Source organism: Populus nigra, chromosome 5 (assembly GCF_951802175.1).
Source record: "Populus nigra chromosome 5, ddPopNigr1.1, whole genome shotgun sequence".
NCBI lineage: Eukaryota > Viridiplantae > Streptophyta > Magnoliopsida > Malpighiales > Salicaceae > Populus > Populus nigra.
In genome coordinates this window covers 11,655,501-11,677,328 of record NC_084856.1, presented here as the reverse complement: position 1 = coordinate 11,677,328, position 21,828 = coordinate 11,655,501, and the positions used below count along the sequence as shown (strand labels likewise).

The 21,828-nt window shown below is 32.7% G+C and overlaps 2 protein-coding genes and 1 non-coding gene across 3 annotated transcripts; all 3 read left to right on the top strand.

The window, feature by feature from the left end:
• Positions 1-4,326: 4,326 nt before the first annotated feature.
• On the top strand, positions 4,327-6,403 carry LOC133693469 (protein CURVATURE THYLAKOID 1D, chloroplastic). Its single transcript, XM_062114688.1, has 5 exons — positions 4,327-4,539; positions 4,628-4,779; positions 5,835-5,939; positions 6,028-6,099; positions 6,185-6,403. Exons 1-5 carry the CDS (start codon positions 4,407-4,409, stop codon positions 6,254-6,256), a joined length of 534 nt encoding a protein of 177 aa, XP_061970672.1. The 5' UTR covers positions 4,327-4,406; the 3' UTR covers positions 6,257-6,403.
• On the top strand, positions 4,947-5,016 carry LOC133695512 (small nucleolar RNA snoR128). The gene has a single exon (XR_009842463.1). It is a non-coding gene; the product is annotated as a small nucleolar RNA snoR128 (small nucleolar RNA).
• Positions 6,404-16,336: 9,933 nt separating the features above from the next.
• Positions 16,337-20,728, top strand: LOC133694717 (uncharacterized). Its single transcript, XM_062116388.1, has 8 exons — positions 16,337-16,593; positions 16,661-16,783; positions 16,917-17,143; positions 17,229-17,440; positions 17,535-17,637; positions 18,302-18,672; positions 18,778-19,279; positions 19,523-20,728. The coding sequence occupies exons 1-8, from the start codon at positions 16,437-16,439 to the stop codon at positions 20,669-20,671; spliced, it is 2,844 nt and encodes a 947-aa protein (XP_061972372.1). The 5' UTR covers positions 16,337-16,436; the 3' UTR covers positions 20,672-20,728.
• The last annotated feature ends 1,100 nt before the right edge of the window (positions 20,729-21,828 follow it).

The following is a 21,828-nucleotide window of genomic DNA, read 5'->3' as shown; positions in this document are numbered from 1 at the left end:
ATGATGTTATTTGCATTAATGACTTGGATATATATGATTTGGCTAGCGGCCCTATAAGGAACAAATAATATGTGTTACCAACTCATCGAACTAGTAATGAAATGTTGGAAGCCAAATTGTCAATACAAAATATAATAATATTTTAGGGATTTGAACTATTCATTTCCAGGGAGTTGTTTGAAACGTGTTTTAAAAATTGAGGTTGTTACATGAAGTTGCTTGTATGATGGTGAATTAAAATTTGTGACAAGTTTTATGTAAAAAATGGCAGGAAAAAATTTGGATAAGGTTCGTATAAAAGAAGCTCAATCAAAATTTCATTAATGGGGAAGGTTTTCATTAAAAATCATAAGTCGGAGTAAAATATTAGCCTTAATTTTTTTTTAAATGAGTTAAAATAGTGTGAAGGATAATAGCATGAGTTATATGAAAAAAGAAATGAGACGATGAAACATGGTAATGATAAGTATAGATTTTGAGAGATCAAACTAAGTAGTCAATCGCGCAAGAAGTTGAAATAAAAAATTATATGTTAAGAGAACACGTGTATTTTATTAAAATAAATTGAATACTTGAAAAATTGAAACGGCATAAATATGTTGCGAAATGAAATATGACACAATTTAAATATATTATGAATTGAAACAATAGTGCAAAGCAGATATGATTATGAGATATATGTTAAATTTAAATGTAATACAAAATGAAACAATGGTGCAAACTAGATATGGTTGTGAAATATACATATATAATTGTATGAATTAAAGGGGTTTTGAGGAAGTGATTCGTAGTATGAATCAAACGTGCTGTGAATAAAAATTTCCATGATGTAATTGTGAGAGTTAAATAAATACAATGATGAAATAAACGTTCAAAATGGATAGAAAAGCTCATCAAAAGATGGATGGAAATGTATTAAATTGGAATATAACATAAATTAATGTTCGGATAAAAAGTTAGTGAAGATCGAGTTACTTACATCATGTATGTATGTGTGTGTGTGTAAGATAAGTATTTGTTGCAATATGATTCATATGTTATAAAAATAAATTGTTTTCATGTTTATTATAAACTCAAAAAGAATAATAGATCTTATATTGCATTTCTTTTATTTAGGTGGTGATGAATTGATGATGTAATTTTGAATATGTTGACTATCTTTTTGTGTAATGTAATTTTAAAAATAATAACTTGCATATAAATGAAACCAATTCTAAGGATATTTGTAATTTAATTATTAATTTTTTTAATTAGATTTGTGATATGACTTTAAACCTATATTATTGGGTTTGTCTGGGTTCACTTTCCTCCCCTTTCTTTTTAAGCTCAAGTTTTTTTTATGTTTATCCTTTAATATTTATCTAATTGAAGATTAAACTCCACTAACCTTTTTTTATTTTTTTTCTATAGGATTTTTTATTGACTTTGAAAATGACCTGAGTTATCTTGCATCTTTTTAGTTGTTATTATATTTTTAAATTTATTTTTTAAAAGTATTTTTTTAATGAAATGAATTTAATTAATTAAATATAAACATAAGATGCTTATTTCATGATATTTCTTAAAAAAAAATGATTCTTTTGGGTAAAAATCGTTTTATGAGCAACGATAATTGTTTGATTAAATAAAAATTTTATTAAAAAAACAAAGATATTAAAAACAACTAGATACATGACTAGTGTTGCGAGATCAAATATCTTATCTAAATATATTTCTTAATTTTTCTAATTTAGTCTTTACTTATCATTATTAGCTTGAATAATTCTTGATTCATTTAATTAAATGCATGTATAAGCATTTTGGTTATTTTTAGGAATCTTTTTATAGATAAAAACATGTTAAAAAAGCTTGAATATTCAATTTGTTTATAAAAAAATAAAATTATCCTATCTTGCAAGTCAAATAGCTAGTTAGGATGCAAGTGAGGTGAATAATACATTTGTTATCTACCAAATTCGATATTAAAACTTATACTAACAGAGTTGTAATTTTTGAATTAAAATTTGTATGTATTCATATTTTTTCTTATTTTTTAATATAGATTTTTCAAAAAGAAGAATAAATTATCAAGTAGGATTGAATACTAGTGGAGCATGGACATAGTTTATAAATTTGACATATATTAAGCATCAGTAATTAATTAACTAAAAAACTAAACCATATGGGTGTTTCATTATAGCTCATCTTGAGCTATAATAAAATTATTATTTTACCCTTCACCCTTTTATTTTTAAGGCTTTGCTTGAGGGGTAAAATGATCTTTGCACATGGTTAATTTATCATTTTTTATTTGTTTGGGGGAAACAATGTCTTTTTATTTTTCTATAACACTATAATTACCATATTACCCTTAAAAAGTTAACAATAAGAATGAGCAGTTGAATTAGCCCACTACCTTTACCATTAAAATTTTTTAGCCTTAGTTTTAGGGGCTTGATTGTGATTTCATAATGATTTTTTATTATTATTGTTTTTTAGTCCTAGGGGTATTTTTTCCTTACAAATCAATGAACAATATGATTACTTCATTACCCTTACCATTCAATTTTTTTGGCCTTAGCTTTAGGAACTTGGTTGTAATTTCATTATAATTTTTTGGTTATTATTATTTGGTACTAATGACATCTTTGTTTTTGTTAAAAAAAAGAAGAAAAAGTTGTTAACACGCGACTCACATGTGTTAGCCACCTTTTGGCGGCACATGTGACTGATTCTAGTGGTTTTAATTGTGATTCTGTCATATCATTTGATTAATCTCAGTGTCTTCTTTCTTCTTGGGTTCGATTTGGCACCAATTTGCTTTTCTTTATCTTTCTTCCTCGAATTATGTGCTAACCATGCAAAAATTATATCAGCCTTTCAATTTTTTTTCTTTTGATTTAGTCATTCTTCTCTTAATTGCATTTGTTTTATTTACATTGATTATTGCTAATTGAATTTTATTTTTGATTGAATCCCTAGTGATTTGATTTTGTTAATTTTTTTTAACCAAATTCGGTTCTCATTTTTTTAATTGCTATTTTTTTTATTTGAATCATTTTCTTGATTTATTTGATTTTTTCAATTACATCCCTAAACATTTATTTTCATTTATTTTTTTTTTCAAATTTGGTTCTAATTCTTTTAATTGCTATTTTTTAATCATTTTCTTAATTGATTAGTTTTTTTTTCAATTTCATCCTTGGGCATTTAATTTTGTTTAATTTTTATGTTGACTTTCATCATAATTCTTTTAATTGCTATCTGTTTAATTTTGCATTTTTTTTGTTTCTTTTTTAATTTTATCCTTCAATATTTGTTTGATTAAGAGTCCTACTTCTTTGGTTTTTTGGGTTTGCCTTTTATGAGGTCACTCTGGTCTCATGATATAGGTCATAAATATGAAAGATTAGCCTGGGTCAATTCTGATATTTTTTTTCAAATATATTTTTTACTGGTATTTTTTTGGGTTTCTATTTATGGAGTCATCCCAATTTCATATCATAAATCATGTGTTTGATTTGTTGACCTGCGTTGGCTTCCGAGTTTTTTTGAGGCTTATATATATATATATCTTTGCATTATATTGGTAGGTATTTATTCTTTATATTTTTTTAATGTGTTTGGCCCTGTGTAATATTTTTTTATAGTGTGGATTTATTCAGTCAATTTTATTTGTATTTATCGTTTAAGTAATAAGTTTTTTTTAGGGTGGATTTATATTTTGTTTATTTAAGAAAATAAATTTGATAAATATAATTGGGTGAATGACTCATTTTTGCAGTTTATTTCTTGATTATTATTAGCAATTTTTTTTTGACATAAATAGCTATTAATTTATTTAGTTTGTTGATTGCATAAACTTTTTAATTTACATTTTAAATTTTTCTTGTAAAAAAAACATTGAAATAACTTCTATACTAAAAAGTTTTTTTAAAAAAAATTTATAATTCGCCGGTGAATTACAGGTTAAATGGCTACTAACCATTTATTTTATCTATTCAACACACACGTGTGTGTGTGGATTCAGCTATTTTATAGTACTTTTTTTTAATTTTCAATAGTTTATTTTTGAATTACTTATAAATGAATAAAGCTATATATTTCTTAAATTAAAATATGATAAAAAATGGAATATAAAATCAAAACTTAATTTAATATTTAATAGTTGATACAAAAACGAATAGCATTCCTTTATATTATTTAGTAAAGATAAAGCAATGTTATTTTATTGAAATGTTATTTTACGGAGTGGTACCCTTGTAGAGATAAAGCTATGCATGATATGGACTTGGTAAACCCTAAACAAGAGGATAGAAGAGTAAAATTGAACTACCATAAGAAGAAGCAGATAACCGAGAAATGCAGCGGGAGCACCCATTTTGGCCTTCCAAAGACAGAGGCTTTGAAAAGGAAAGGAAGTGGTAATGGAGCTGCGTGCAACAACTCCCTGCGTATTAAATCACCCCAAAATTCCCTATCACTTCCGCCCCAAGACCTCTCTCACTCTCCAGAAAACCCTAATCTCCCCCACCAGCCGCCGCCGCCGCCTCTACTCCCGTACGATACAGAACCCTAGGTTTTATATTTTTTGTTTTGTTTTTGTATTTGGTTGGATTTCATGGTAACGCTTTCTTAACTTGTTTAGGGATCAGAGCAACATTCTCTGAGGAACCAAATCAATATGTTAAAGAAGACCGAAATGGTGCAGTGGCGGTGGAAGAAAGTCCAGCACTCACCGAAATTGAAACTGAGGAAGCAACAGCAGCTGAAGTCAGTGATGAGTTTTTTTTTAACCTGGTGAGGAAAGCAAAGTTTGTATGTTTTGTCTTCCTAATAAATTTAACCTCTCCCTTCTCATCTATTTAATCGTTTTCCTTGTGATTCTCTCATCTTTATTTCTTCATCTCATCCGCTATCAGCTTCCAATGGGATTTTCTTTTTCTTTTTTTTTTAATGCAAAGTTGTTGCTATGATGAGTATGAAAAGGTTATGAGAGTTTTGATGAAATTCATTCCTGAGCGGTTATCTGAGCAACACAGTTTTGACAAATTCATATTTTCCAGTGCTACTTTTGATTTTTTTTTTTCAATCTTTACACTTAATTGAGTTTTTTCTTCTTTCTTATATCCCTTATCTTCTCTCCTTGATTTTTAGACTTGTGCTTGCGGTATGCTCCTTTTGAATAATCTATCTTAACAGATCCATAACTTCTAATGCAAATTTGTCTGCATGATGAGTAATGGAAAGTAGTAAAAGTTTATGTATTTACATGTGCTTGATCAAGTTGGATCCCGGGTACCATCTGGGCACCCCAGGTTAGGAATCTAACTTTTCTTTCCTATGTTTTAACAATCTTAGGTTGACACTGATACTCTTCCGTTCCATTCTTTTTATCAAAATCAGAAGCTTTTACCACATCCTAGATCCGTTGAGAATGGTCTATTAATATATACATCTCACCTGGATCTAACCTCAATGCAAAAGTAGCTGCGGGAGAACCATCTGTGAAAGGAGATGATTTCCAGACACTCGCATTTTGCTTTGTCAATCTGTTGGATTATTTCATGCCCCCCTGCCCTGTTTCTCTTAATTTTACTGACTTATTAGTGTGATTTGGATTGTGAAAGAGTCTGTAGAAAACAAGTTGCCAATTGAAAGCTGCTTTTTGGTTGATATCTACAGTTTTTTCACCCTGTGGTCTCTTTTTAGAGGCCACTGTACAATGGTTCTGGTTGCTGTCTTGTATGGATATTTTTTATTTCCTGAGATGGAACTGGGGGTGGGAGAGGATTGAAAACTTTCTGTTCCTTGCTTTTAGGAATATTGATACCTTGCTTGTTTAAAATTTGCAGTTTGACCCTGAAGATGCATTTTCTGTTCTTTTTTATGCAAGTGGTGCCCTGGTTGCCTTTTGGCTGGTTGTAGCTGTTGTTGGTGCTGTTGATTCTATTCCATTGGTTCGTATGTTCATTAATTTGATAGTTTTGAAGCTCCTCGGAACAATGAATAACCTTGTTTGAATAAGTTCCATTTTCATGGCTTCAGTTTCCAAAATTGATGGAAGTTGTGGGTCTTGGCTACACCACCTGGTTCGCCACCCGATATCTGCTTTTCAAGGTTGTAATCTGAATTGTTTTGGAATTCAAAATAATTGTGCACTGCAAGAATCAACTGATCAATGTCTTGTGCTTGTGTTATGCAGAAAAATAGGGATGAGTTGGCTGCCGAAGTTGCAGAGTTTAAGCAGCAGGTCCTTGGCTCTGATGATGATTGACATGAATCTTACAGGAATGGTTGAATGCGGTCATAGACATGTTTTCCTGATGTGATCTAGGTTCCTCCAAAGTTCTGTTAACAAAAAGAAAGCATACTGTCGAGATATTTTTCCCGTGTCGAAATGAAGTTAATCTTTTACTCTCCATGCCAAATACCTCATTACATATATATCACATGGTACATACTAGGTTTTGATTTTGCTCCTTCGCAGCATGTATAAGCTTGCTTGAGCAGCTACATATTTTTGGTCAGTCGGACTACGAAGAGCAGAGAATACGCCATTAGAAGTTCGGTAACAAGGAACAAGGAACATGCCTATTCCCGGCTCGCAACTGCCAGAAATTTTCCACTAATGTTCACTTGAGTTCCTCTAATCCTCAAAAAGCTATTCTGGTTTTTCACAAAAGAGTCATCATTAGAGTTTTGGGGGAAAAGGTTATTATACTAGAAAAGGGTTCCTGTATATCATTGTCTTTTATTTAACAAGATATCTGCAAGGCTTGAAGTCGGTCTCCACGAAAGCATTAACGAGCTTATATTTTCCTCGTACACGCTCTCTATCATCCATTAGGAATATACATAAAATATATTCCTGGGACGAAAGTTCCGTAGGTGGACTTGGACAAAGTGATACTCGTTTATCCTTTTCCACTTCTTTGTGCTCTGCTGGACATTAATGGAGAATGTCCCACCAGTTGATTTAATCGGATAATCGATTTATTTCTTTTTTAATTCTATACAAATTGTGTATAATAGTACAATTTTAATATCGCTACAAACTCTTTTACTCACATGCGTTCTTTTAACAGTTGCATGTGTTACGGATCAATCTGTTATATTCACTGATTATCCTGTCAAAGACTCATTTTCTGTATAAAAAAACTGATAATAAACTCTTAATCACCTGACACGTGGATGGTTTAATTTTTATATAAACAAAAGTTTTAATATAAAAAATACCTAAGTATACTTGGAGCATTCACACCAATGCGATCCATATTTAATTACCTATAACTAAAATTCATCAGTATTTTAGTGTAACGTGGCTATTGTTTATTATGAGTAAATTTATTGTGAATTGTACTGTTCTATATAGTGTGTATATTATAAATGCTTTTACTGTGGACTGCATTGTTTGATAGGGGCATGAGGTGAGGCTGCAGCTTGCAGGATACAAGCGTCAGGTTGGAGGAGTGCCTGTTGAGGCTACAAACATCTGGTATTGGGTTGTCGGGCTTTGACGCTGTGCAGGACATGCCTGGTGGCCGCGCCCAAGGCCGCATCCACCTGGCGCTTGGTCTGCCCAGCCGTGGGAGCTTGGGCTGCCTCCCTGTGTGCTGGGCAGACCAAGCGCATACATGATGCTTGGGCTAACTACCACTGTGTCCGGCAAACAAAGCGCACACGTGGTGCTTGAGCTGATTCCTGTGTGAGAATTATTATTATTTTTATTATAATTAATATAATTTATAAATTTAAAAGAAAATATTATTATTAATATTGAAAAAATATTATTATTTATATTCTAAAATTTTATGATATTTTTTATAAAAATAAAAAGTGAGCCCGCGGCATAGTATTATTCAACAATTTTAAGTATTAATATAAAAAATTTTATAATTTGTGTTGTAAATATTATTATTTTTCTTATAATTCAACGTATTCATATCAAACATATTATTATTATTTTTATAATAATTCAAAGTTTAATATAAAAAATATTATTATTTGTGTTCTAAATATTCTTGGAATTAAAAATATTATTTTTTGTGTTATGAATATTATTATTTTTATAATAATCAATATTATTAATAAAATAATTACTAAATTAGAAAAATATTATTCTTAATATTGAAAAAAAACCAAAGATTTGATTTGAAAAGTAAAATTAAAAATTACTATTAGTATTATTATTATCATCATCAATAAATTTTAAAATATTGTTATTACTATCGAAGAAAAACCACGTGGGGACATGTAGCGCTTGGACTCCTGGCTGGGGGTTGAGCACATCCCTACGCACATGTGGCGCTTGAGTTGCGCTGAGTGAGCCATGATCACGCCCCACTTGGGAACACGTGGTGCTTGGGTCATGGCGCCGGATCCAAGGGGAATGGGTCCGGTGTTACGACCCAATGCTATTGGGTCCTTCATCAAAACTCAAGGTTCCTAGGTACTGAGATTCTAAATATTATTATTTGTTTTATAAATATTATTATTTTTATTATAATTAATATTATTCATAAAATAATAAATAAATTTGAAAGAAAATATTATTATTAATATTGAAAACATATTATTATTTATCTTCTAAATTTTTATAGTATTTTTTATCAGAATAAAAAGTGAGCCCGCGACATAGTATTATTAAAAACATTCAACAATTCTAACGGGGCGTTTGTTTGATGGAAAGTGGTTTTCTGAAAACCTCTTTCCAAATTTTAATGTGTTTGTTTGTCACTACGAAAGTTGATTTACGGAAAAACACTTTCTAGTTAAAGAAAAATTTGGCTTGGTTTCTAGAAAAGTGTTTTCTTTTTATTTTGGAAGGAAAACACTTTCTAGAAGTTGTGAAAAATTTAGAAATGTCATAATATTTGCTAATTATATCAAAATTGATCCTCAAACTTTTGATTGCTATATATATTTTGTTTTGAATATTTTTTTTTCAATTTCATCCCTTAAAATTTAATTTTTATATTAACTTTGGACCTTATTCTTATAATTATTATTTGCTTTTCCCTTATTATTTTTTAATTAAAATCTTTTATCTATCAAATTTGTTCCTCATTCTTTTGATTGTTACTTATTTTATTTAAAATAATTTATGAAATGGTAATTATTATTATTTTAATTTCTTCATCTTTTAATTTTTTTTATTTATTAGATTTGATCTCTATTATTTTGATTATTATTTATTTTATTTGAGATAATTTATGAAATTATATTTTTTTTAATTTCATTCTCATTCAACTTTTTAATTTGTAAGATTTGTTTCTCATTATTTTAATAAACTTGAAAAAAATAAAACATTAATAAGTTTTTTTCCAGCTCATTTTTCATGATATAACCAAATACTTGAAAGTATTTTTCAACTTATTTTTCATTACACTATCAAACATCAAAAAATAATTCACTTTCCTAGAATCACTTTCTCAGAATTCACTTTCTAAATGAAAACAACTTTCCAGCAAACATACAGGGCCTTAAATATGAATATAAAAAATATAATAATTTGCGTTGCAAATATTATTATTTTTCTTATAATACAAAATATTCATATCAAAGATATTATTATTTGTGTTATATTATTATTATTTTTATAATAACTCAAAGTTTTAATATAAAAATTATTATTATTTGTGTTATAAATGTTCTTAGAATTAAAAATAGTATTATTTATGTTATGAATATTATTATTTTTACTATAATCAAAAGTGTTAATACTAAAAATATTATCCTTTTGTGTTATAAATATTATTATTTTTATAATAATCAATATTATTAATAAAATAATTACTAAATTAGAAAAAGATTATTCTTAATATTGAAAAACAATCAAATATTTGATTTGAAAGGTAAAAGTAAAAATTATTATTAGTATTATTATTATCATCAATAATAAATTTTAAAAAATTATTATTACTATCGAAGAAAAACTACGTGGGGACACATGGCACTTGGGCTATGCCTCAGTGCGGGGCACATCTCAGCGCACACATGACGCTTGGGCTACTGCCTCAGTGCTGAGCACACCCCTGTGCACACATGGCGCTGGGCTGCCTACCTGTAGGTTGAGCACCCCCCAGCACATACATGGTGTTTGGGTTGCGTTGGATGAGTCATGATCGCACTTCACTAGATGACAAGTGGCACTTGGATCATGGCGCTGGATCCAAAGGGAATGAGTTTGACGTCAGGACCCAAGATTAATGAGTCTTGTATAAGGATCCAATTCTATTGGGTCCTTCATCAAGACTCAAAGTTGTTGGGTCTTAAGATTCTAAATATTATTATTTGTTTTAGGAATATTATTTGTTTTTATTATAATTAATATTATTAATGAAATAATTAATAAATTTGAAAGAAAATATTATTATTAATATTGAAAACATATTATTATTTATGTTATAAATGTTTATGGTATTTTTTATAAAAATAAAAAGTGAGTCCGCAACGTAATATTATTAAAAATATTCAACAATTCTAAGTATCAATATAAAAAATATTATAATTTGCGTTGTAAATATTATTATTTTTCTTAGAATACAAAGTATTTATATCAAAGATATTATTATTTTCGTTATAAAATTATTATTTTTATAATAATTTAAACTTTTAATATAAAAAATATTATTATTTGCATTCTAAATATTCTTGAAATTAAAATAGTATTATTTGTGTTATGAATATTATTATTTTTACTATAATAAAAAGTATTAATATTAAAAATATTATCTTTTATATTATCAGTATTATTATTTTTTATAATAATTAATATTATCAATAAAATAATCACTAAATTAACAAAAAATATTCTTAATATTGAAAAACAACCATAAATTTGATTTGAAAGAAAACTACAAATTACTATTACTATTACTATTACTATTACTATTATTATTACTATTGTCATCATCATTAATAAATTTTAAAAAATTATTATTATTATTATTAAAAAAAAACTACATAGAGACACGTGACGCTTTGACTATTATCTCTGGGCATCCCTCCTGTACACACGTGGTACTTGAATTTCTATTTTAGTGCAGAAAACACCTCTGTGCATATATGGTGCTTGAACTGCCTGTCTAAGAAGAGCTGAGTACACCTTAATGCACACGTGATGCTAGAGCTTTTACTTCTATGCTGGGTACATTCCAATACACACATGACGTTTAGACTCCACCAGTAAATACGCCAAGACCCAACTATTCTTTACCCTCGCATGCTGCAGAACTTAAAACAACCTTGAATCATTGATCGTGAAGCTCCAAAATAGATTTGGAATGCTGGAGGACCTAAATAACTTTATATCTTTCTAGCATCAGAACTCAACTTTTTTATGAAAATTAAAGGTGAGTACGCGGGGCACGTAACTCGTCCTCATCTATGTAATAGCTAGCGATTGAAAAAAAGTAGAGCACTGTTGCTCTCTACTTGGCCAGCTATTCTAGCTTCATGAATGGTATTTGCTATGTATACCGAGTATTGTAGCGCTCTCTAATCGGAGAGGTGTAGTAGCGGGGGAAGGGAAGTAATTCTCAGGAAGCCACTCCCTGTCATCTTCTGCAACTCTATCCTTTCTTAATCTCGATTGAAGCCTCGCTCTTTATTCTTCTCTCACCTTGCAAGTAAAGTTCCACTCTTTCTTATACAGCCCAACCCCTTTTGTATTAGCTTATGTTTGTTTTTTAATTTCTTGATCCGGGTTTTGTTTTGGGTCTTACGTATATAGGATTTATTGAAAAAAATGGAAGAACAACATAGATAGAAAGTGAACAACATTGTTTTGTTTGTGCGTGCGAGACAGAGAAGGGATATGGTGCTAGAAGCTTTTTAAGGGTTCTTCTTGAGAACTTGAGAACTTTGACGTTCTTGTTGGGTATGCTTTCCTTCTTCTTGCTGTATCTATTTGTTTTAAGGTTTGTTGAAACTAAAAACATCTAAAGCTTTAATTTTCTTGCTCTGACTGTGTGTTGGGAGTATTATTTTGCTACTGAGATAATGGAAACCCTGTTTGTATCTATCTTCTTCTTCTTCTTCTTCTGGTATGAAAAAGTTATTAAAAGATGAAACAAACCCATTGCCTTATTAATTTTCTGTATACATTGGGTGCCTTACTATTAATTTTCTGTATACATGATGTGCTTTTTTATTTTTTTTTTAAAATCTAACTTCTAATTTGAATAATTTCCAGGCCTGTGGTTAGTCTTGTTTATCCTATGAGATTTGTGTTTTTCCTTTATGAAATCACCAAAAAAATAATGTTGTAACTTACAAGTAAATATTCCCCTAACATTGACACGAGAAAGAGATCCGATGTGTTTAGAATCATCTTGTGCTGCATTCATGCTCTTTCATGGTTAGTTTATTAAGCACAAAATTGAGAAGAAGTTTATGATACTGAAACATTTGAGAAACTGTTTTACTAATGTTTTCATCGCATTCCACTCCACCATGCATCATATATTGTTAACATGTAGAAAATAAAAGGCTACTGTAACAGCGTTAAACGTGCATGAGGTGCACACTTCGACAGGTTGTCCAAAACAGTGCCTAAGGGTGCTGGCAGCCATGCCAACAGTGGGATAAATCGGCAGCACAAATTTATGCGGCTGTAGGTTCGTTAAAGGAAAATCGGCAACGGAGATTGTTGACGAACATGGGCTTGACGATGGAATGTCCAAGCCAGGCAGGAAAACTCGTCAGGGGCATAGGCTGATAAGAACAGGGGTTGTCGAGGAATTTGACAGCGAAGACATTGATTGCCTGCATGCAGATGCGAATTCGGCGGCGCGCAACAGCTTGTGCAAGTTAGGGGCTCGACTTGGCACGATCTAAAACTTGGACGAAGGACTGTCCAAGGCATACAAGTGACTCAACAGCTGACGAAGCAAGAGCTGGCAGATGAGGCTACCAGGTGGGCATGCAGAACGTGGGTTAGTGGCAGTCATGGTCTTCCTAGATCATGGGATCATGGGGCAGAACGTGGGTGAAGTGGCAGCATCATGAGGGCAGAACATGGGAGCATAACTAGGGTGCTCTCCAAGCTGCTGAGATCAAGGAGAACATGGGGGAAAAAGTGCCCCACTATGTCCTGAAAAATAGGAGATCATGGGTGAGCTTTGCAGCTCACATACTTGGCTATAAATAGTTGTTGATGCTCTTAGATGAAAAGCAGATAGAGCACAAGATAGAAAGGAATGCATAGAGAGGAAATAACGTGTGTAAGCTTGATTGTGTAGCATGCGAATTCTGTGTATAACACACATTGTGTAATCCTTTGTTGACCAGATAAATTAAGGTTGAGAGTTCTTCTTGTATTCTTGGTGTGCTTTGTGTTGTGCAATTCTACTTGTGTATTCCACTTGTCTTCTAACTTGGAAGAGTGGGGAAACCTCTCAGGTGAGGAAAACACTTAGTTATTAGACAAACATGAGTGGCTGCCGCACAGGTTTATTCGCGGAGTGAAAAATTACCCCGTGACAGCTACCATACAGCTTTTGAGACTTGCTGCTACCTAGAAAAGAAAGTTTATTCTCCCTCTCTCCCTCTCTCTCTCCCTCAGGTTTCCCTTTCATAAACTGGTTGAGTTGGATTAATTGCTTTCTCCTCACCAGTATCGTTTCTATCCAGAGAGAACTTCACTTTTAGCCATCAATAAACTAGAATTGCAAAACCGTATTGTATGTGCTTTTCCCATCCTAGGATCGTAAACAACAAATCCTGCAATATCATATCATGGATCAATGTTCTAGAAAGAATTTTATTGAGGATTTCAAGTTATTCATGTGAATAAGTAACTTTTATCTGGGATTTGCTCCAACAACTGATTAGTAGATCCAAGTCCTAGAATTTTAATGAGGATTTCAAGTTATTCATGTGAATAAGTAACTTTTATAGGATTTCCTCCAACAACTGATTAGTAGATCCAAGTCCTTGAGAAATTTCACTTGGTTGCACCCAATAATAATTTAATGGAGACCAAGTAGACAGAAAGATGATACTCTTTAATTTGTTTTTCAGCTCTGCCTCATGCTGAGGTATGCTTTGTTGAATTGTTTTATCTAGTTAGTGGGTCAAGGAGAAGAATACATTTCGACAAGTTTTCACTTGTACATACATAATTATTGTTCGTATTAGGTAGTAATCTTGCTCATGGGTATGGCTGGACTTGCAAATGTTCAAGAACAAGTTCTACTATATATCTGTCAATTAGTGCGGCTGTTGTTGGTTTTTTTAATTTATCTTCCTCCAAATGAGCTTCCTTTTCTCTGTGAATATGGATGGCATGGACAGCACACTCATTTTCTTATTAGGAATCACATTCCAACTGGTCATCTATGGTGAACTGGTGAAGAACGATACCTTTTCGGTGAATGGTTTTCACTTCGATCAGGAAAAAAGAGAGAGAAAAGAGAAGCTCACTTGAAAGCTCAATAAAGGCAACTTGATCCTAGAATGACAAGTAATAATATGCTAAAATATATTTTTAACTATTTTAGCTGTTGTTTTCCCAGCCTAAAATGACAAGAAACAATGGTTGTCTAAGAGGTTTTCTGAGAAAACAATTCAATGGAAGTCAATTGAGTTATGAAAACAACAATTTAGTATTGCAGGATGTTTGATTATTTGACTAATGGCTTGTTTATGGTTGAAAAAAAGGGATTAATCTTCTGGCCTTCCTCCTTCCAACCATGGCTAACGTCTTCATCTCCAAGAAAACTAAACTTCACGTGTTTATGGACATATTCTCACTCCATTTTTTTAGGCTAAAAACACCTGTCAAAACCCTAATGCCCCAATTTTCTTCTTTTTGACCGAAACATTCTTCTTCTTTCTTTCTAAAATTCCTTCTCCATTCCATCCGACAATTGAATAATTAATGATTTACAACAACAATTGAATCTCTTCTTCAAAACACTTGATAATAACTATTAATCACTTTGAAAATGCATTGGATAGTGACTTAAGAAATGATTGCAAGAAAAACCAAGTTCTCCTTTTCTTCTCTTTCAAATCTTAGCTTATAAATCTTCTTCAAAACAACCCTCCAATGCTAAAATCACTTCTCTTAATTGACTAAGGTTTCAATCACCCAAAGAACAACTCTTTTGATGTATTTTGCAAGAAATTAAGTAGAAAAATCAATCAAACTCTCCCCCCTCTCTTGTAGAAAAATCTCCAAGAAAACTAAACTTCACATGTTTATGGACATATTCCCCTTTATTTTTTTAGGCTACAAACACTTGTCAAAACTCTGATGCTCATTACCTTGATTGGATAATGATTTAAGAAATGATTGCAAAAAAACTCAAATTCTCTTTTCCTTTTTTTTTTCAAACCTAGGCTTACAAGTCTTCTTCAAAACAACCTTCCAGCACTAAAATCAACTTTCTTAATTGACTAAGGTTTTAATCACTCTAAGAACAAATCTTTTGATGTATTTTGCAAAAAATTAAGTAGAAAAATCAATCAAACCCTGCTCTCTCTTGGTTCAAACCACAAGATCGTTGGCCTTTTATATTTTTTGTTTTTTTTTTAATTTCATCCCCTCACATTACTTAGAATTATTTTATTTAATCAGTTTTATATTTATTTCGGGTTAATTAAAAAAATCTCTTTTTATTTTTGCTAGGCTTATAATTTAACAAGGTTTTTTATATTTTTCTCTTCTAAAAAAAAATGTCTTCAAAATTTAAACATCAAATGTGAATCTAGAAATAACTCATGGTATCTTTTTTAGATTTATTTTTCCAAGTCATCTTTTAAATTTGGATATTTCTCACACTTTGATTATCGGAATTTTTTTATTCCTCAATTTATTTTCAATGTAATCTATTAATTTAACGAGTTTAGAGTAGCTGGAACAAAAAAAATTAACATGAAACCATGGAAGGAAGACAAAAGGTGTAAATAAAAGAAACAAACAACATTACATGACGATGGCCATGCTTGTGATGGTATTGGTTCCTAGTAGCAGAGCTAAAATAAAGAAAAACATTATATACAAAGTACGAGGTATGACCTGTGCCTCATTCAATCTTTAGATAGTAGAGAAATTAATAGTCATTTTTTAAAAATATTTTTATTTAAAATATATTATAATGATGTTTTATTTTATTATTTAAAAATTATTTTTAATATTTATAATATAGAATTATATAAAACATTAAATTTTTAACATCGGTCGGTGCAATCAAAGGTCAACTACGATTATAAAAATAAAAATCCGGTGCGGTTGAATGCACAACTTTTCAACTGTTGACGCGCGCTCAGCCGCTGCACCTAACGGTCTTTTGAAAGTCTGGTGGTTGAGGTTTAAGAAGCAGAGAAGAAGGAAAAGTAAGAAAGCTGATCCTCATCTGTAGGCCATACATATCCTCTTGTATTCTTCGATTCAAAACCCACATTATAATTCTACTCTCGCTTGCCTCATCCATTCATGGTCAGTTATGGGATTTCCCAAATTCTTCTCTATCCTCTCTGCAAATGCAAACAATCAAAACGGTTCTGTTCAAGAAAATCTCATAAAGAATCCTCGTAAATACTTGACGTTCCCCAGATCTGTCTTTAACTACCTGGGACTGGGACGCCTTGCAGTATCTGGAAGTAAGTAGACTGGCATATTTAATTAAGGTTTTGAATAATATTTATGCAAATTAGATACTTGATTCAGGTGCAGATAAATCTGATGGGAGCCAGAGGTCGGAGGAAGAAGAGAAGGTGTATTCTTGGCTATACGCCTTGGCACAATCGGATAAAGATTTGGTTTTTGAGTACGTTCGCTCCACCGAAAGGGGTGAGCAATAGATGCAGATATATATATATATATTTGATTGTGGAAGCTAAGATTTAATGTCTGCAGAAATCATGACTTCTTGCTACCATTTTGGTATTAGATTTGCTTATCTGTACTTGTATTATTTGCGCAGGCTTGAGCTTCACTGAAGCTGATAGGAGGTTGAGAGAAAATGGTCCAAATGTTCCTCTTGGATATACTTTTCCAAATTGGTGGCATCTTCTGTGGCATGCCTTCTTCCACCCTTTCAATATTATTTTGATTTTACTGTCTGCCCTCTCCTACATTGCCAGTGATAGCCCAAATGGATGCATTATGCTCATATTAGTTTTTATAAGTGTATCTCTTCGATTCTATCAGGTATTTTCCGCTTAATTAACTTTGTTCTCTTCTATAACCAACACTCCTCTGCCAGCTCACATCATTTTGTTGATGCCCATTTCAGGAATACACTAGTTCAAAAGCTGCCATGAAACTCTCTGAGTTTGTAAGATGCCCTGTTAAAGTTCAAAGATGTGCTGGCAGAGTTATTCAGACAGAGTTGATTGTTCAAGTTGATCAAAGGGATATTGTTCCTGGGGACATCGTTATTTTTGAACCTGGAGACCTTTTTCCTGGTGATGTTAGACTACTATCTTCGAAGCACCTTTCCGTCAGGTATTTCTAATTATATATATCTTTCACATCATTCCCTTGCTATCCGCTTGAGCTAATTATAGAACAAATTAACACATCCTGCTCTTATGAACAGTCAGTCCTCATTGACAGGCGAGTCCTGGATAACTGAAAAAACAGCAGATGCTAAAGAAAATCAGAGAACTCCTTTGCTAGAGTTGAAAAATATTTGCTTCATGGTATGTAAGATTATGTGTCGAATTTTTAGCCTCAATACTATTACGTTCAGAATTCAGATTCCTATCTTAATAGGGTGATAAAATTGGGAAATGCAAGAGTTTATTATCCTAGAATGAATCAATTCTGACACTGTATGTGTTTTATTATACTGGAGTTCTCTCTAAGAGTCTATTTTAGCATGCAGGAGTTGGGAATTACAATAGTTAGGGAATACATTAATTGTAATGGTGTTAGGGGATGGGGTTGCGTGCAATCCTACTCAAATGGGACAGAAATATTTCAAGGGATTTAAACATTTGTGTTGTTCATGATGTGTACTAGAACTCGTGTTTATTCTCCACTCGGTGCAATTGAAAATTCGGATACTGTTAGGACTAGCAGAGAAAACCAAAGAATATTAGGTGTGTGCGTGTCTCAATTGTTGTTCTCCATCGTGATTGCCCTTCTTTCTCGTTCTTGATTGGCCTTTTGAGTTTAGAATTTCATATAATTTTCCTAAACTAATAAAAGAGGAAGAAAAAAAAAAGGTTTCCAACCATTACGGTGGTTTTCACTTTTCAGTAGGATTGATTCACTGGCTACGAATTGGAATGTTTATGTATAGCATACATAGTACTGAGAAATGAAACATGTACTGGGCTAATTAGATACATATAATTTCAGGGAACAAATGTTGTATCAGGTAGTGGAATGGGTTTAGTTGTTTCGACAGGATGTAAGACTTACATGAGCACCATGTTTTCAAGTATAGGAAAGAAAAAACCACCAGATGGCTTCAATGATGGCATCCGATGCATATCCTACGTGCTCATCAGCGTAATGCTGGTAGTGATGGCAATCATAATATTGAGTGATTATCTTAAGTCTCGTGATGTGAGTGAGAGTGTTCTTTTCGGACTATCAGTTGCATGTGCACTCACTCCGAATATGCTTCCCCTTATTGTTAACACGAGTCTTGCAAAAGGAGCACTTGTCATGGCCAGAGACAGATGCATCGTCAAAAGCTTAGCTGTTATACGAGATATGGGATCCATGTAAGTTCATATGCTTAATTTTCCCGCATATTGGGTTTATTAGTCTACTCAAATCTCAAGCAGCATTTATATATACATACATGTGTGTTTTACTTGTTTACGTAGGGATATCCTATGCATCGACAAGACTGGTACACTCACCATGGACCATGCAATCATAGTTAATCATCTTGACAGCTGGGGTTCACCCCAAGAAAAGGTTTTACGCTTTGCCTTCCTGAATTCCTACTTCAAGACTGATCAAAAATATCCTCTAGATGATGCCATTTTGGCATATGTGTTCACAAATGGATACAGATTCCAGCCATCCAAGTGGAGTAAAATAGATGAAATTCCTTTTGATTTTATACGAAGAAGAGTATCAGTTATCTTGGAAACTGAATCAAATGCTTCCCAAGGAAGAAATAGCCACACCTGTGATAGATTCATGATAACCAAGGGAGCATTGGAAGAAGTGATGAGAGTTTGTTCTTTTATAGACAATGTTGATGGGAGTGAAATTGTTACCTTCTCTTCAGAAGACTATCAGAGGATTCTGAATATGGGAGAAGAATTAAGCAACCGGGGACTAAGGATAATAGGAGTTGCGATAAAAAGGCTACAAATGGTGTGTCTCAATATCTCTGTTTTATTTCTTCTCAAGGTTAATATTTTGCATACATCACTTCCCTAATCTACAAATGTTGATTGTTCATCAAATATTTAAGCCTTGCAACTATTCTTTTTCCCTGGCAGACAACCTCCATAACATGTCATGCATGGCAGGCTAAAATTTGCTTACAAAACAAGCAATCCCATCCAGCCATCTCATGATAAATAACCTTCGCATTTTTTTGTGTAATGTTTGCAGCAAGGAAGTCATCCAAACATGGCCAATGAGGAGATCACTGAATCAGACATGGTCTTCCTTGGTGTAATAACGTTCTTTGACCCCCCAAAGGACTCAGCAAAGCAGGCTCTATGGAGGCTAGCTGAGAAGGGAGTAAAAGCAAAGGTATTAACAGGCGACTCGCTATCTCTGGCAGTAAGGATTTGCGAAGAACTTGGCATTAGAACCACCAATGTAACTACAGGACCGGAACTTGAGCTACTAAATCAGGATGACTTTCATGAGACTGTTAAAAGTGCAACGGTGCTTGCTCGGCTAACCCCTACTCAGAAACTCAGGGTGGTGCAATCCTTGCAGACTGCTGGTGAACATGTCGTTGGATTCCTAGGGGATGGAGTTAATGACTCGCTTGCAATAGATGCTGCCAACGTGGGTATATCAGTTGACTCAGGTGCATCGGTTGCAAAAGACTTGGCAGACATCATTTTACTTGAGAAAGATCTGAATGTACTTGTCGCCGGGGTTGAGAACGGTCGCCTCACTTACGGCAACACCATGAAGTACATTAAAATGTCTGTTGTCGCCAACATAGGAAGTGTTCTCTCACTCCTGATAGCAACACTGTGGCTAGAATTTGAGCCATTGACTCCGAGGCAGCTCCTTACACAAACTTTCCTTTACAGTGTGGGTCAAATCGCAATCCCATGGGACAAGATGGAAGAAGATTATGTAAAGACCCCCCAGAAATGGTCTGAGAAAAGTTTGCCCATCTTCATATTATGGAATGGCCCTGTGTGCACCCTCTGTGATCTGGCGAACCTTATCTTTTTGTGGTTCTATTACAGAGATTACAACATATTCGATGTCAAATTCTTCCATTCTGCTTGGTTTATTGAAGGCCTTCTAATGCAGACCCTAATTTTCCACTTAATCCGAACGGAGAAAATCCCCTTCATTCAGGAGATATCCTCGTGGCCTGTAATCTGTTCAACGGTGGTGATCTCTGCCATTGGGATAGCAATTCCTTCCACACAAGTTGGAAAAGTCATGGGATTCACTAATTTGCCATTCTCATATTTTGGATTTTTGGTTGTGCTTTTTCTAGGGTATTTTACAGTTGGTCAAGTGGTCAAGAGAATGTATATTTTGATATACAGAAAATGGCTGTAGAGAACAGCGAAAGAGAATATTATTCAGAATGAATAATGTAGCGTCTATGCTTTTACATGATCATCCACATTTCATGTGGAAACTCTCTGGTCTCACACTATTATTGACCTTGCAAATTGCCACAACAAATGTACGGATGGTGATGGTTATTCATGGCGCCAATAGACCACCACCGACCATTCAGCCCAGATCGAACCAACCCAATAGCCCTTCCTCCCTCTCTCACCGAGTCATCACAACCACCGAACAGAACAACCTTCCCTTTCCCTCCATTATGCAACCCGAACAACCCAGCCAACAACTCGAAAGGCTCAGCCACCCATCTCTCCACTACGAACCAGCAGTAAACAAGATAACACTAGCAGAGCCAGCCACCACAGAACCCATCCACTCCCGATCAGCCATCACAGCAGCAGACCAGTCTTCCCCTCTCTCCATCACCAACACCAACACAATTCAAAATTAAAAAGAGAGAGAAATATCAAGGCAAAGAAAGGCTAACCAAGTAGCTCCTCAACAGCAAAAAGAGGAACCTCAAGGAAGGGCATGGGTTTCAACAGAATCCGATTAGAAGAGGGTGACAATTTGGACGGAGTGAAGAAACCCTAAACCTCTTTATATAGAGTTTGGTCCTAGTTCATTTGCACGCGTTTCACACGCGGGCAGACCCATATTTTTAAAAATATAAAAAAATATTTATTAAAAGTGCTTGAGTTTTTTTTACAATACCATAAACTCAAGCAAGACTATAAATTTTTAAGAGTTCTCTCCACGTGAATTGATTTATTTAATATATTTAAAGAAAACTTGGATAATCATTTTCTAATTTTGAAAAATAATGTTAAATAATAAAATTAAAAAATAAATAATAAAGTAAAAAATAAAAAAATATCGAGTCATGTAAACTTTTCAAACCAATAATCTAGGATATTAGATAAAAAAATATCATATATAAAAAAACAGTGAAACTCAATTCCTAACAAATACAAATACAACATCGAATAATGAATTATCACTATTATTATTATAACTATTATTATTCTCATCGTTATTATTGTTATTACTAATATTGTCACTATTATTATAGCTACTACTATTAATGTTATTATCAATAAATAATATCATGATTATTATTAGTATTATTATTGTGATTACTA

Bases quoted from the DNA above. Each gene is read 5' to 3' on its own strand.
- LOC133694717 (XM_062116388.1), top strand. From the start codon at position 16,437: ATGGGATTTCCCAAATTCTTCTCTATCCTCTCTGCAAATGCAAACAAT. The intron at 16,594-16,660 runs GTAAGTAGACTG...TACTTGATTCAG, and splicing joins ACGCCTTGCAGTATCTGGAA to GTGCAGATAAATCTGATGGG. The intron at 16,784-16,916 runs GTGAGCAATAGA...TTATTTGCGCAG, and splicing joins CGTTCGCTCCACCGAAAGGG to GCTTGAGCTTCACTGAAGCT.
- LOC133693469 (XM_062114688.1), top strand. From the start codon at position 4,407: ATGGAGCTGCGTGCAACAACTCCCTGCGTATTAAATCACCCCAAAATT. The intron at 4,540-4,627 runs GTACGATACAGA...TAACTTGTTTAG, and splicing joins CCGCCGCCGCCTCTACTCCC to GGATCAGAGCAACATTCTCT. The intron at 6,100-6,184 runs GTTGTAATCTGA...TGTGTTATGCAG, and splicing joins CCCGATATCTGCTTTTCAAG to AAAAATAGGGATGAGTTGGC.